The sequence below is a fragment of the Gadus morhua genome, chromosome 7 (assembly GCF_902167405.1).
Source record: "Gadus morhua chromosome 7, gadMor3.0, whole genome shotgun sequence".
Lineage (NCBI taxonomy): Eukaryota > Metazoa > Chordata > Actinopteri > Gadiformes > Gadidae > Gadus > Gadus morhua.
Genome location: NC_044054.1, coordinates 15142354 through 15157989, shown reverse-complemented (window position 1 = coordinate 15157989; position 15636 = coordinate 15142354). Strand labels below are relative to the sequence as shown.

At 47.6% G+C, this 15636-nt stretch overlaps 1 protein-coding gene across 1 annotated transcript; it reads left to right on the top strand.

Moving 5' to 3' along the window:
* Positions 1 to 408: 408 nt before the first annotated feature.
* On the top strand, positions 409 to 14396 carry pafah1b1b (platelet-activating factor acetylhydrolase 1b, regulatory subunit 1b). The gene is made up of 11 exons (XM_030361601.1): positions 409 to 599; positions 6334 to 6553; positions 8284 to 8368; positions 8455 to 8529; positions 9028 to 9234; positions 10597 to 10765; positions 11114 to 11216; positions 11412 to 11640; positions 11865 to 11966; positions 12799 to 12955; positions 13107 to 14396. Exons 2-11 carry the CDS (start codon positions 6522 to 6524, stop codon positions 13178 to 13180), a joined length of 1233 nt encoding a protein of 410 aa, XP_030217461.1. The 5' UTR covers positions 409 to 599; positions 6334 to 6521; the 3' UTR covers positions 13181 to 14396.
* The last annotated feature ends 1240 nt before the right edge of the window (positions 14397 to 15636 follow it).

Genomic DNA, 15636 nt, shown 5'->3' with positions numbered 1-15636 from the left:
CCATGCAGCAGGATGGGCCTAGCGCCACATCACGTCAGGTGCAGTAGTCTGACTTCCCCGCAGCCCACCTGTGGACATCATTTGGCCTGTCAGATGATCTATTCCAATTTGAAAATAGCCTCCCATCCTGTAAAATGAATCCTATACTGCTGCACTCATACAACCCGAGGCCATTTTATCCGCCAGGTCTGGTTGAATACAGGGTTGCTTCCAGGTAGGCCTAAATAAAATATAAAGAATGAGTGGTTATTTGCCTAACCGACGAGAGGCTAAACAATTAAAAGTTAATTGCTTCTCAGGGTTAAGGCTTCACTGTCAGCTATAATATTTAAATAGATGCGCCATCGGTTACCACAAAGTTGGAGTCATTGGAGCCCGCGAGCGTGCGCGTGGATCGCTACCGCGCATCATCCAGCTCGCGCATATCCGGTCCGCGCCGCGCTGGAGGAGCGATGCGGCGCAGCGGCGGCACCGAGGAGGAGGGACCTGACAGTCAGCCGGGTGGGATGTGAACACTCTCATTTCTAGATCAAACACTGAGTTTCCCATCGTACGTTTCGCTAGCGAAGAGGACTATGATACGCACTACTTGTCAGACAGTGAGTATGCAGTCTTTCACCTGTCTGGTGTTTCTGGGCTCCTTGAAGACAGTTGTTATTTCTGACGACGTTTTGCCCGCAGTCGTAGCGCTCTGCGCGCCGACCTCAAAATGGCGGAGAGGCCGACGCTAGGCTAACTACGCTAACTAGCCGCGTAGTAATAACACGAGCATCTAATGAGCTCCGGATCACATCATATATAATTGTTCTGCTCAGTATGTGCATATATATTCTTAGAACCAAATTGCTACTGTGGGTTAATGACATTCCGTGTAGCCCGACACTTGTTGTCTTAACGATCATAAATTTGATGCTTCGTCTATTTCTGGAAGTTGTGGCGACAGGCTAGCATGAAGTAAGCTAGCGGTAGCCCGCTGACAGTCGCTGTGGTCCGGTACATTTCACTGAGATGCACGTCATAGGATAAATTACATTATATTGCATATTTTATTATAATATAGGTAAAGCTGTTTAATCAATCAATCGTTGTCTTGTAAATATACTAAGTCGTTAAGGTCGGGAATAATAACACTTTATATCCAGAGAACCGTGATGCAGTCTCCAGTTTCTCCAGGGTATTGGTCGACAACCAGACCATTCCTAACACGCTTAGGTTGTTACTTGAAGGCGACAAATGTCACTTTATTAGGGGTGCATGTGGATCTAATCCCGGGCAGATTGAGGTCCTGACAGGCCGGTGAACGTGTCCATGCTAAGCTAAGCTACAGCAGAAGGGCGTTGCTGAGGCGTCGCTGCAGCCGTGCCCTTGTGTCTGACGGCAGGACGCCGCCGCACAGCGGAGAGCCACACTCTGGATCCATTTGATTTGTGTTGTGCTTACTTTAAACTTTCGTCGTCAAATGTGTAAGGTTTGAAAAACGACTATCTTAGCCAACAGGGTGTGAATCGGGTGGTGGACCTTCCTGAGGCCTGTTATTTTATTTGATCATTTAAAAAAAGCAATGATTCATATTCCAGACGTCAGAATGACGAGTTTATTCAGGTACAACACGACTATTTGTTCATTTTCTTTGGGACGTAATGATATTTTAACCCGGCTAGTGGCCGGAAGGTGGAGTAGGTTATTGACCAGTAACTAGCAGACATCCCAATGGTCTCCGTTGTCTTGCAAAGATCACAGTACAATCCTATTGTATTTAACATTTGAAATATTGAAATGCATTCTGAGACTATATATGTAAAGTATCCCCCCCTAGCCTCTCCAACTAATACTAAACACACGTGTTCACTCGTATGGATTTGAACGTGTTTTCCTGGCTCTTGTAAAAGCACTTGAGTCAAGAAATTCTGCAACTGCAACTGCAGTCTGCTTGCTAATTCAGATTTGAAAATTTTGAGCATGTTTCCTAGTAATTGCTTCATAACCTCAGGCTAGTAATCAAAATACCTTCATGTGAACTATATTCTGTTTACGCTAGCCTACTCAAGCTATTAACAGACAAAAGCAGAATGAATTCCTGCATTGCTTTTGTTTGGCCTGTCTGCTCCTTTGGCCTGCTGAGAGATTACAAAACATGTCAAGCTTTTGAGGCAGACTAGTATGGGTCACGGGCCAAAACAAGCAGTTTTATTGGAATGATCCAAATGGTGGTTGATCAGCCATACAATCCTTATGTTCCTCTGCTGAAAGACTCAGACATGGTCCCACACAAACTTTATAGATCGTTCTGAATTTTTAAATGCAGACTTTTGGATTACTGATTGCTCGGTAATGCTGCTATTATTGTATTCAGGGGTTGTATAGGTGTGTGCTAGCCTGGCCCTGCCCGCCTAAGTACTTCCGCTCAATTTGATTTTCCCTTCAGTACTAGGTCTGGGTCTGGGTATGTTAGTGGGTTTTCTCTGTCTACATTTTCTGCGTCCAATCAGCGAACAGAGGGAGTGGCTGAGATCAATAACGTTAAAGTCAGCTCTCGTTGACGGACATCTTCACGCACAGTGTTTGGTTTGTTTACAGCCTGCGTGCAATGTGAGTCCCGGCCCAACGTTAGCGATTGGTTATGGCAGATCCAGAGTGGCACTGGGCAGATCCAATAGTTTTAAACTTCATCAGACACCCGCCTTCAAGTGAGTTAACGTTTGTCAATTGAGTAGGTCCAGACTCTGTACAAATGAAATGAAGTACGAGAGTCTGGTAGGACCATGCTAGGTGTGGGCTGCATGAGGCCTCATTGAGGTAGGGGTGGGGGAGTGTAATTGAATAGCATGTCCAGTTACAGTAGTCTTCATGTTATGTGTTTTTTTTCAATGCCTGGTCTGTCTGTGTGTTGTCCTGGGGTGAGACTCTAATCTTCAAAGTGCTCTGCTTGTGAAATGTGAAATGCTTAGCTACTGTTTCTGCAGGTTCCTCCACGCATTCATTTTGTTGTGGCCCTAGTTGGACTGCACAGGGGGGCTCATGCCAAGCACCCATTACACTCAAGATGCCAGGGGAATTTCAAGCCCCTGACTCTTGTTTTTGAAAAGGAACAACATACTATCTGCCTCAGGCTGTGAAATTGCACCATGTACAACCTTGAGGCATGGGCCCTTTGCCATCAGGAAGTTCTTCTGAAAGATGAGACTTAATAAGTGAAATCAAGAGATCCCTATGTTCTGTTTTATGACATGCATCCATAATGTGTCCTATTGTGTTGCCATTCAGGATATGTAGGCTTTCACAAGGCAAAAGGTATTGTCTGTTCTCGCTGGGTGCTGCTTAAACAATTTTTTGAATTTAAATTAAAGTCTGAACTTTTTGATATAGCACAATTAAATTACTGTTGTGCAGTTATGCTCTAATGACTTGAATCCTTGGAATTCCTTTCAGTTAATGACATTCAATGGGATGTCGATCATTGACATTGAACAAACTCATGCTATATGCTATGCATGTTCATATGGTTTTAGCACAAATTCCGGCTAGATAAAATGAGGATGCATTATTGAAAATGTGAATTTGAATTGTTAATCTTATCTAATGTAAGATGCATTATTCCATTTTAGCTTTTTGTCGGCTGGCTCACTCTAAACACTGATTAGCTGGCAGGCAGTGACATGCTCAGCTCTGGTCAGCCGCGTGTCTCAGCGCCCAAGTGGCGGGCTCGACCTGTCAGCTCGCGATTGTTTTCATAGCCCTTTGTCAGCTGCATGCTTCCAGGGCCAACATTCAAATTAGCCTATTATGTCATCTTTTCATAGCGGGGAGCCCTCGTAAAAAAGGCAATGCATGGACCAACTCGACTCCTGTAGTCCGGATGGCTAATTAGGGCTATGGTTTGCATTTCATGCACATAATAGGGGTAAATATAGCCTAGAACTAGAAAAACATTATCCAATAATAATGGTAAGAGCAGAATGATCCCTGGGCTATTGCCGTCATCCATCATGGCTGTCTTCTTTTGGCTCTCTGATGCCTCTTTTAATTGAATGAGCTGGATTCAACCCATAGTATGGTGTGCGTGCACAGAGAGACCCACTACCACCCTCTTGTTGGCAGCTTGTTGTGGTTGAGGTCTTCTATGTGGGACTGGGGAGTTAATCTCCTTAGCTTTTGGTCTCTTCCAGCCCTGCTCAGCTGGCTGGGCCCTGTCGCTCAGACGCGCCTGTTCTGGTAGCCGGTGGCTAAGCTGCTTACTGTTAGCGCTGCGCCAGGTGCTGAGGGCGTTCTGGGCTGCCGTCGGTGGCTTCTGGATGACCTGAAGGCCGACGCTTTTATCCAGCTGCGTTCTGTCGATACTGTCATCCTACCAAATGTAGCTGGGTAAATGTAGCTATCAATATTGGGATGAGAAACTGAATATTGGAAGACGGAGGTAGTGGTTTGAAAGATATGGGACACAGATTTATTGTTTTTATTTTTTCATACTATTCTAGTGTGAAATCAACAATAAATGCAGTGTTTCCCCCAGACCAGGTAGCAATGTGTGGTGGGGGGGTTAGGACATGGAGTCCTAATGGGGAGCAGAACGATATTTATCATTATTTTATTATTGAAAAATCGCTTAAAAGGAAGAAAAACAGAATCAATTTGTGGCGCCCGGTGTTGATTCTGTGGCCACACATTGGTCTATGTATGGAAAACACTGAAATGAATTCACATATTTTGATGAGGTCTAAAAAATGCACACCTTTGTCAGTTCTGACCACATCGTGGCCATTGTTAATGTCCCGCCCCAACCCGTAGCTTCAGATGAACACGTGGCCTGTGTGGTGTAAGCTGCAGTTCCTAAGAGCAGCCAAGAGTCAGGGGAGGAGGTTCCTTGATATATTTATGAATTGTGCTCAGTCTGTACATTTAAAGCTATAGGTCATAGCTTACAAGTAGAGGTCCTTTACATTGAATGCATTTGTTTGTTGCTCTTTGTCATGGAGCTAAAGGAAACTGTAGGTCACAAATACAATGCTTTTCCATTTAGAGAAAAAGTCATAAAGGGATTTGAATCAAGGTGGATCTTAATTGCTCTAGCCTGTGGATGGGTGTAACCATCACAGTTCGGTATCTTTGTCTTAGTCACCATGGTTATTCATGTTGTACGACATGTTTGCGGTAGAGCCTATCCTATTTTTGCATCCATAGTGGTAAACTACATTCATATACCTATAGTTATATGTTTTGATCATCCATAGGGGTTAACTACCATAATAGACCTATGATTATCACTATCTGTTGAATTGATCATTCATACCAATAGCAGTCGGTGCTACAAGCCAATGTTAACTTGCACTGCGGTACGTTTATGGTTGCTTTTGATAACATGAAAGTTTGAAGTTTTATCTCAATAGTTTGGTTTTGGAAACCACTCTCTATAGCCCAGTCAACGAACATGAAGGCCACCTCAAATACGAAGGTCTCAGAACATGGCTGAATTGAATAACGCAACCACCTGTCCCTATCCCCCTCATCCATTATCTGACCCTTGTGAAACTTAGTTAGTAAGTGGTAATTTGAACATGCACACCAGGGGTCTGTTAATATGGCAGCATCCAGGAGCCCAGAACTCGGTAACCAATGAATTGAGCTCCCAGTAAACATCTTGTCTCTCTCAATAGCGTCGCTATTGAGAGAGACATGCATGGTTTACCAGAGACAATAATGATGATCAAGCTGACAATTGCTTTACCTTAAACTCTTGATCACTATGGCAACATAGTGATCGCATTTTTGATCATTTTCATTTTTACTGCTGCCTTTCTGTAGATCACCACACATAGGGCTGCATCAGACTTTGTTCATTCATGCTGGTTACCTTTTGATCCTGCCGTTCTGAAGCGGGGACACAGGGCGAGGCCCGGCTAGCAACTCACTATCTGCTGATGCTGAGAATAATGAACGTCCAAATGACCTTTTATCAGAGTCTTGCATTTATCATGAGTAGTAAAATGAAGACATCTGCTGTCAACAAGTCTTCAGGTATCAGATATGTGAATTGAGAATACTATATAATCTATATGATCTCCCTCTTGGATTGATTTATTTGCGTTTTCTTGAATATCTGTTGGTCATACGCTAAGCAAGGATAGTGCAACACTTTATATCAGAATATAGGCAGGTTAGGATTCAATACAACAAGTGCTTACCTACTCATGGACAACACAATACCTCTACCCTAACTACCAATTAATTAAATAACCACTTTTCAGACTGCAAAACAATTGTATGAATCCATCTTCCTATCCTCTGACAAAACAATAGTTGTAATAGTTTCTCCTGGTTGGTCTGTTTCTGAATCAGATGTTGGGCCATTGACTGGTGACTTGTCTCCGTGGACCATCGCTGACGGTCTGCCCCAGCTCCGCAGAGCCCAGTCTGCCCAGCCTTCCAGTTCCTTCGGGCGGACTCCAGACCTGCACACGTCCTAGACACAAGCGCCACCTTCCACCTCGTCCTCCCTCCCAGGGGAGAGCCGCGGGCCTGCCACCATGGTGCTGTCACAGAGGCAGCGAGACGAACTGTAAGCGCTCACACACCCCGTTGCACACGTACCACTGCACACATTACACTGCATACAGACGTGCAGAAGTCTCTTTACCGGCCTGAACATAAACAAGCAGAAGCATGGCCGGACAGAAGCAGTGTTCAGTCAGTGTGAGCGGTGTCCTCACTCGTGGGCAACAGACACGAACACACTAGACGCACACAAGTCGAGACTAGCCTAGACGTACCATTGTCATGATGACGGCAGCCTTGCTGTCAATCATCCATCTATGCTAGCCCCATCCTAAAAGCGGCAGTTCAATATCACAGCGTTTAGTCCCTGTGTTATCTGCGTTGTGATCGTGCTCTGCTGCCGCTGTGTAACCCTAGAGCCTGTGGGCTGAGTGACCTGCCTTCTGAGGATGTGTGGACGGTCGGCGAGTCAGTGTGAATATTTCATAGGCCACATGACGGGAGGAGGAGAGCGGGGGATGGGGGCAACCCAGAAAATCAAAGTGTACATTTCCTGGGCCGCCTCTGGTAGTTCCCATAGACGGGAACACTGAGCTATTCATTGTATGCCTCAATGGATGATATGTTGACCTGTTCTGTTGGTCAGCTGTCTCTTGTTCTTTGTCGATTCATTGAATTACTGGCAAAAAAAAAGACAATCAATCAACAATCAACAGACTGTTTAGTTAATTAGATGTAGTTGAAATATAATCAGGGGGCCAATGTGGTGGTTGAGCCGTTTCTTCAAGTACAACAAGGGTGGATTGCCGCCGTGCTTATCAAACTACAGGCAGTCTGAGGTCCAGATATTAAACATTTACCAGTATTAAACATTTACCAGTAAGGTGGCAGGCTCTCATGTCAGCATGGTGAACATGGGCGTAGGGAAGGGTATTGGGGTACGCCTTTGGCAGGGCTCTTGATAGGGGGAATCGTTGCTTCTTTTGCATAAAATCCTTCATTCTATGCTAGGCATTTTGGTTTGAAACCCAATTACTCCTGGTTAGCGTTATTGCTTCTGCCCAATGGCCACTTATTGTCCCCCTAGACATCCCTGGATGAAGTGTTGCTTCTCAAGGGCCTCTTCCTGTTCCCACTGCAATGGGCTGTGGGGTGAGAGGCACATGTGTACATGTTTACTGCTGTCCTCTGGTGGCGGCAACTCCTGCCAGAATTGGACTCAATTGAAAGTTGTCACACTGCACATGGATTCGATATCAGCCTGTGAGGCAGCCATAAAACACAGGCTAAATATAGCACTTGGCGCTCATAAAAAATTCACTCATCATGGGTCAAGCGACTGGACTTATGTCATTATGTGTGGGTGTGAATATTTTCACAGTGGCCCTTTTCAGTGCAGAGGCTAATCCCAGACATTTTAAGAACAAGGCATTTTTTGGTGATGTTTTACTGTTCCCTTGACTACAAAAACGGACTCTGAGATTTGAAGAAGTCGATTTCCTTCCCCCTGAAGGTGCAGCATTTCTCTGGTGCTGGTGCGGAGAATTAAGGTGGAGCTGGATAACCAGCTCTCCCATCGCTCAGAAAGGGTGTGGCTCTTTCTCTTAAGGCAGACTGGTCAACTTGCTTAAGGTGGAACCACTAAATTAAGAAAACACACTCATACCCCCCTCAAAATCCCCCAGTCAATGACGTATGTAAATTCACTGTTTTTGTTCACATAATTCGGTGAACAATATTCAGCAGTTAGATTTATATTTTTAAGTGATCCCCCTTTTCACCCATTTTCCCCAGAAACCGAGCGATAGCAGACTATCTCCGGTCCAATGGCTACGAGGAGGCCTACTCCACCTTCAAGAAGGAGGCGGAGATAGACATGGTAGGTGGAGCCCTCATGGTTAGGAGGTCAGGAGCGAGGACCGCTGCCCGCTGACCACAAGCTCTTCTTTCTGTCTCTGCCTGCAGAATGAAGAGGTAGATAAGAAGTACGCCGGCCTTCTGGAGAAGAAATGGACCTCAGTCATCAGATTACAGAAGAAGGTGAGCACTGTGTTTACTGTTTGCTGCTGTTGTCCACCTGCATCGCTCAATCCATCCGTACTGCGCTACCTTGCCACAGCGTTGCCGGACATTTCTTGACAAGAGAACCGTTTCTTGGGGCCAGTCTTTCTCCGTACAAGTCGTGTATTTATGAGCATGACCCCCTGTGTCCTGAGGGCTGAGTGGACCAGTGATGTTTGACCCCTGTGTACTGAAGGCTGAGTAGACCAGTGATGTTTGACCCCTGTGTACTGAAGGCTGAGTAGACCAGTGATGTTTGACCCCTGTGTACTGAAGGCTGAGTAGACCAGTGATGTTTGACCCCTGTGTACTGAAGGCTGAGTAGACCAGTGATGTTTGACCCCTGTGTACTGAAGGCTGAGTAGACCAGTGATGTTTGACCCCTGTGTACTGAAGGCTGAGTAGACCAGTGATGTTTGACCCCTGTGTACTGAAGGCTGAGTAGACCAGTGATGTTTGACCCCTGGTGTCGAACAGGTGATGGAGCTGGAGTCCAAGCTGAACGAGGCCAAGGAGGAGATGACCCATGGGGGCCCCGTGGGCCAAAAGAGGGACCCCAAGGAGTGGATACCCCGCCCGCCCGAGAGATACGCCCTGAGCGGGCACCGCGCACCAGTGACGCGCGTCATCTTCCACCCTGTGTTCTCCGTCATGGTCACGGCCTCCGAGGACGCCACCATTAAGGTACGACCGGGAACTGGCTTACATTCAACTTTGATGATTGAAAGTTCTCTCCCATCATTTAAACACTGTTACAGTGAAGTTATTGGATGGCACTCAAAGCAGAACATCAGCCTCAGGATGTTGATGCATTGGGTAATGGGACACGGTTATTCTAACTTGAAACCAATTGCAGAGTTGGGTTTCCTTTCATATTGTAGCGTGCAGATCCCCTGAAAGGCCCTCTTTGAACAGGGTGCTTCTCCTGTCAGTACGCCTGAGGGAGGCACTACCAAGCAGAGCAAGAGCACTGCAGCACGTTGCTCTCTGTTCTCTGTGGATCTTGCCCCCTCGTCCTCTCTCTCGTCCGTCCGTCCGTCCCCCCCCCCCTCCTTGTTTCCTGATCTTTCTGCATTGTCACTGCTCATTTCAGGAAGTAGTGCTGCGGCTGTTGTCGGAAGTAACCCTTGAGTAATGCACCATGGGAAAGGTCTTGATTTATTTCACAGCTACAGACCGTGTTATTGTCAGAGAGGGGCATGCATGCATTGTTAAATCAATGCCATTTATTTAATCTAGAAGACGGGTGTCTGTTCCCACTAGTCCAACTCTAACCGCATGATGTCACATTTACCTAAGGCAACATTTGCATAATGTGAGTCTGGAACTGCCCTCGGTGACGCCTGCTCTTTCAAATGGTTCATCCCTGTGTCTTTAGATTCCTCTCCCATTTGGCACCTCTGAACACAGCCTAGTTTAGCCCCAGGGAGCACCTCAGGGCAGGGGTCTTTATTAACCACCCAGGCGGCTGGTTGGGCATATCCTGACATTATTTGATAAGGTGTTTCTGGTTGTTGTTAAAGGTTATGCTGCCGGATGTATGACCAAGCAGCAGCATCATCAACCTTCAGCCAGGAGAGCTTCGCAGGCTACTTTTTTCAAGGCTCTTAACTTTTGTGTCCCTCTACCTGAACGCTAATCATCCGTTTATTCTGGACCATGTCAAAACTTATTGATGTCATATTGTGTCTTCAGGTGTGCTGAAAATAGATAAGCTAAATGTTCCTGGTATGAGCCATTACCATGTAGAAAAGGAACGTATTCCTAAAGTAGAGGATCTAGTCAATCATTTTTAAAGGGATAGGGTTAGGGTCCTAGTTGGAGAAATCCGTAAATCGGCGATTGCCTGACTTACCCAGAGTGGTTTACTTCCAGAGCCATTGTTTGTGTCCCGAAGGCCTTCCCTTTCACTTCTACCGCAGCAAAGCCTTCAATGGAGGAGTTGATGAGCAAAGGGGTGGGCTGTTGTTGTTGCTCTTTCTGCGGTTCTGGTTGCTTTTGTATTTATCCAGAAGCGGGCTCTGACTCATGGTCTGCTTTCACCAGGTGTGGGACTATGAGGCGGGGGACTTTGAGCGGACCCTGAAGGGCCACACAGACTCTGTGCAAGACATCTCCTTCGACCAGACGGGCAAGCTGCTGGCCTCCTGCTCAGCAGACATGAGCATTAAGCTGTGGGACTTCCAGGGCTTCGAGTGCATCCGGACCATGCATGGTGAGACACGCCCGCACGCCCGTAGCCACATGGCAGCCATCCTGGTTTTAATGGCTAGCTGTTTGGGGTAATTCAGTGTGGGATTACACATTCAGTTCCCCTGACCAGGTGGGGTGAAAAACACCCTCTGCTATGCAATCAACTGCTTGCCCATCTGAAACCAATTACAAAATACACATTTCAACTTGTAGGATTGTTATTAAGTTGCAGATAAGAAATGAGTTAACTGTTCAGACTGAAGCTCTGGGCTGAATCCTCCCTCGTCTGAGTCCTGGTTGGGGAGAAGGCTGATCTGTCCCTATGGTGAACACGCAGATGAGTGACCGCCCCGTTTGCTTTTTTTCCTAGGCCACGACCACAATGTGTCTTCTGTAGCCATCATGCCCAACGGAGACCACATCGTGTCCGCCTCCAGAGACAAGACCATCAAGATGTGGGAGGTGGCCACTGGGTGAGTCAGGCTGAAGCGCCGCAGACAGGCCAGACGGCAGTCACACCGTTTGAACCACTGGAACGGACAAATCCTGTGACTTCCTTCATCAGCTTTTATGTATTTAATAAAGGTGCATTAAAGTCGGACTGATGAGCAGCGCGTCTCCACCCCCCCCCCCCCCCCCCCCCCCCCTCCCTCCCTCCCTCCCTCCAGCTACTGCGTGAAGACATTCACGGGCCACCGGGAGTGGGTGCGCATGGTGCGCCCCAACCAGGACGGCTCCCTACTGGCTAGCTGCTCCAACGACCAGACGGTGCGCGTGTGGGTGGCCTCCTCCAAGGAGTGCAAGGCGGAGCTCCGGGAGCACGAGCACGTGGTGGAGTGCATCGCCTGGGCCCCGGACAGCGCCCACCCCACCATCCTGGAGGCCACCGGCTCCGAGGTGGGCCCCCTCTCTCGCGCCGCACGCAGTTAGGAGCCAAAAGGCTTTTTGTAGACGCCACGGTTCAACCTGATGGAGTGTTTCCATACAGTAGGCATCTGACCTTGATAGGACCGTTTTATTTAGTCAAAGTCTGTTGCTCCCTGGTTCTGTGTCTTGAACACATGCAGCCCCCCCCCCCCAACCCACCAAATGCATCATCTAATGCACCTCTACCTTCCCAGAATAAGAAGAGTGGCAAGCCTGGGCCGTTCCTGCTCTCGGGCTCCAGAGACAAGACCATCAAGATGTGGGACGTCAGCACCGGCATGTGTCTCATGACGCTGGTAAGACTTCTGATCTGCACCCTAGACACAGGACACTGTTCCTCTGGATAGAGCTCTGTAACACACAGGACACTGTTCCTCTGGATAGAGCTCTGTAACACACAGGACACTGTTCCTCTGGATAGAGCTCTGTAACACACAGGACACTGTTCCTCTGGATAGAGCTCTGTAACACACAGGACACTGTTCCTCTGGATAGAGCTCTGTAACACACAGGACACTGTTCCTCTGGATAGAGCTCTGTAACACACTGGACACTGTTCCTCTGGATAGAGCTCTGTAACACACAGGACACTGTTCCTCTGGATAGAGCTCTGTAACACACAGGACACTGTTCCTCTGGATAGAGCTCTGTAACACACAGGACACTGTTCCTCTGGATAGAGCTCTGTAACACACAGGACACTGTTCCTCTGGATAGAGCTCTGTAACACACAGGACACTGTTCCTCTGGATAGAGCTCTGTAACACACAGGACACTGTTCCTCTGGATAGAGCTCTGTAACACACAGGACACTGTTCCTCTGGATAGAGCTCTGTAACACACAGGACACTGTTCCTCTGGATAGAGCTCTGTAACACACAGGACACTGTTCCTCTGGATAGAGCTCTGTAACACACAGGACACTGTTCCTCTGGATAGAGCTCTGTAACACACAGGACACTGTTCCTCTGGATAGAGCTCTGTAACACACAGGACACTGTTCCTCTGGATAGAGCTCTAACACACAGGACACTGTTCCTCTGGATAGAGCTCTGTAACACACAGGACACTGTTCCTCTGGATAGAGCTCTGTAACACACTGCCCCTGTGTTCCTCTCTCTGTCCTAGGTCGGCCATGACAACTGGGTGCGGGGAGTCGTGGTGCATCCGGGCGGCAGGTTCATCGTGAGCTGCGCTGATGACAAAACCCTGCGAATCTGGGACTACAAGAACAAGCGCTGTATGAAGACCCTGTGTGCCCATGAACACTTTGTTACCTCTCTGGGTGAGAACCGCACGGACGACATGGCTCACACCGCCTGCCTCACGCGTCTCCTGCATCCAGGCACTGCCTGTGGTCCAGAGGACTGTGCCTTTTGTAGCATGTAGAGATGTTGTTTGTGATCGTGTCCACTAAACGTCTCTCTCTCCTGCAGATTTCCACAAGAGCGCCCCCTATGTGGTGACGGGCAGCGTCGACCAGACAGTCAAAGTCTGGGAGTGTCGCTGAGGCCGATGTCGATAAACCCCGCCCTTCTCCGCCCAAACCCCGCCCGCTTTCCAGCGTAACCCCCTCCAACCCCGCCCCCGTCCAGCCTCCTGCACTCCCAACCATAGTTAACCTTCCCCCTCCCTCTACTATTCCAGCTCTATCAACATGACTATTGTCCTTTTATGTAAATTATTCTGGATGTAGGGTACGCTTAATAAATGTCACGCAACCTCTTGACACAAGAACACACACACAGCAACAGAAGTATTCCTTGCATGGTGAATCAAATGGAGAAGAAAAAAAAGAATTGTATACTGTTGAATTTGCCTAATTTGCATACCGTCGTCATGACTCCAGAGGGGTCCAGGGTTAAATGTATCTGTGTCCGGGTAACTGACAAGTTGAGCACGAAAAAAAATACAATCTTGACCCGCCGTGGCTGAAGAGTTTAGGTTGCAGTTTTTTTTTTTTTTTTTTATACATCCCAACCTCCACTGTGGGGTCTGTCGTCGCAGCAGGGGGGCTGGAGACGGAGACCACAGAGAGGTTTCGGTCCTGGTCTGTAGTACACCGCCTGGTCTGTAGTACACTGCCTGGTCTGTAGTACACTGCCTGGTCTGTAGTACACCGCCTGGTCTGTAGTACACCACCTGGAGGTGGAAAATGGATCATGCTTTAGCCCCCATCCCCGTAGAACACATGCGTTTCTTTCCAAAAGCGTGTGTATGACTGCGTGTGTGTGTGTGTGTGCGCGTGTGTATTCGTCTCTGTGTGTATATAATGACAGGGCAAACGGTTTCCGCCAGCTCTTCTCTGATTGGACAGGACGTGGCACAGAGGAGGGGGAGAAAGGAAAGCTTCTGGCTCTGTTGGTTCCTCTATAGTGAGAGCGTGTGTAGTAGACACTCACGGACCTTAAATATCCCTATGCTGCTGAGTAGACACAGGTGTGTTTCACAGAGGTCTGCTCACCTTTTTATGAGCTGTCGATGTGTGAGTGTTTGCCCCCCACCCAACCCCCCCCCCCCCCCTGTCCTGTTGCTCGCTCTCTTTCTGCCTTGTACGCCCGTCACGCTCCCTCACGGGGAGGACGTTCTGCTTTCTGTGGTCCCACTGCTCTTTACACACACGCATACACTCAGAAATGCACATACACTCACAATACATTTTGTGTATCAATATATCTGGATGTCATTGTTTGCAACATAATGAAATAAAAAATCTGTAAATGTAACGTTTCGTGGTTCTGGCGTCTCTTTTAAAAGCAATATGGTGAATGCGGCGCATCCTGTAGGTACTCGGGGAAACTTCAATAGCCTGATACTACACCTGTCTGTTAGCATGGAGGCACTCTGCACACAGACCGTTGTTGGGGGAAGGTGAAACTGAAATGTGTTTCTTAGCACGTCTGAAGGCTGCGGCTGACCTGCCACCCCTCATCCACCTGCAGCGTCTGGTGGCTGGCAGCAACGCTAGCTCAGGCTGTCTGGAGCAGCGGGGAAGTAAGGCGAGAGATCAAGAGGCAGACGGAGAGTGAAGCTACCTTATCAATTATGTAGGCCCCACACACACACCTGTTGACCAGCCCCGAGGCTTTTAGTCTCTTAATGTCCCCCTCTGTATCCCGGCAACGGTCGCCAGGGCGGCAGTTACCACGGCACTGACTGCACCACGTCACCCCACCCAGCTTGGCTGCTAGCTGGAGAAAGGCGACCACGACATCTGAGACCCAACTAAAAACGGGTCGGTCAAGCCGTGCCTTTCGTGTTGGTTTGTAACTATCGGTCTGTCAGCTTGAGCTTGCATGAAGATCTCTTTGGAAATGCTTGTAGGTTAAAAGCACATTCCTCATTTCAAGTCGACAGCCAAGAGTGGGGGATGGGGGGAACGGTCCAAGGTCATGTCTCTCAGCCGTCATGTCTCTGGCCATTCCTCTGAGAGGAATTATGTGTGAGAAACTCGTATCATTTAAGTGTAAAATAAACGGCTACCTGAATACTTAAAAGTACCGGTGCCAATGTGCCAATGTAGGTTTGTGTGTCACTGGCTAAACGCAGATCCAATAATAGGCCCTTGTGAGCTCAATGTTTATGTAGAAATGTTTCCATCTACAGGCCGACAGTAGCAGGACACACGTTCCGTATTCCGTGTCATTTGGATATATGTCCACAGGGAGCACTAGATCAATTTTGGACTTCATGTTTAATGAACGCATACACACACGATAACTCAATCGTTTAAAGATGTTTTGTTCCTTGACTTGAAGGAATATTATTATGTTAAACGAGAATAGATAATATGTTATGTTAAAAATACTATCCTGTGCCAGCATTGTGGGAACATCATACAAACTAATTGGTAATGTATCCGGGTAAATTACATATTTACAGTATATGTAAATAAAGAAGTGTGTGTGTGTGTGTGTGTGTGTGTGTGTGTGTGTGTGTGTGTGTGTGTGTGTGTGTGTGTGTGTG

What these genes read in the sequence shown, in the direction of transcription:
- pafah1b1b (XM_030361601.1), top strand. Translation starts at nt 6,522, where the DNA reads ATGGTGCTGTCACAGAGGCAGCGAGACGAACT. An exon ending in GTGCATCCGGACCATGCATG is followed by an intron (nt 10,766 to 11,113) that starts GTGAGACACGCC and finishes TTTTTTTCCTAG; the next exon opens with GCCACGACCACAATGTGTCT. An exon ending in GCATGTGTCTCATGACGCTG is followed by an intron (nt 11,967 to 12,798) that starts GTAAGACTTCTG and finishes TCTCTGTCCTAG; the next exon opens with GTCGGCCATGACAACTGGGT.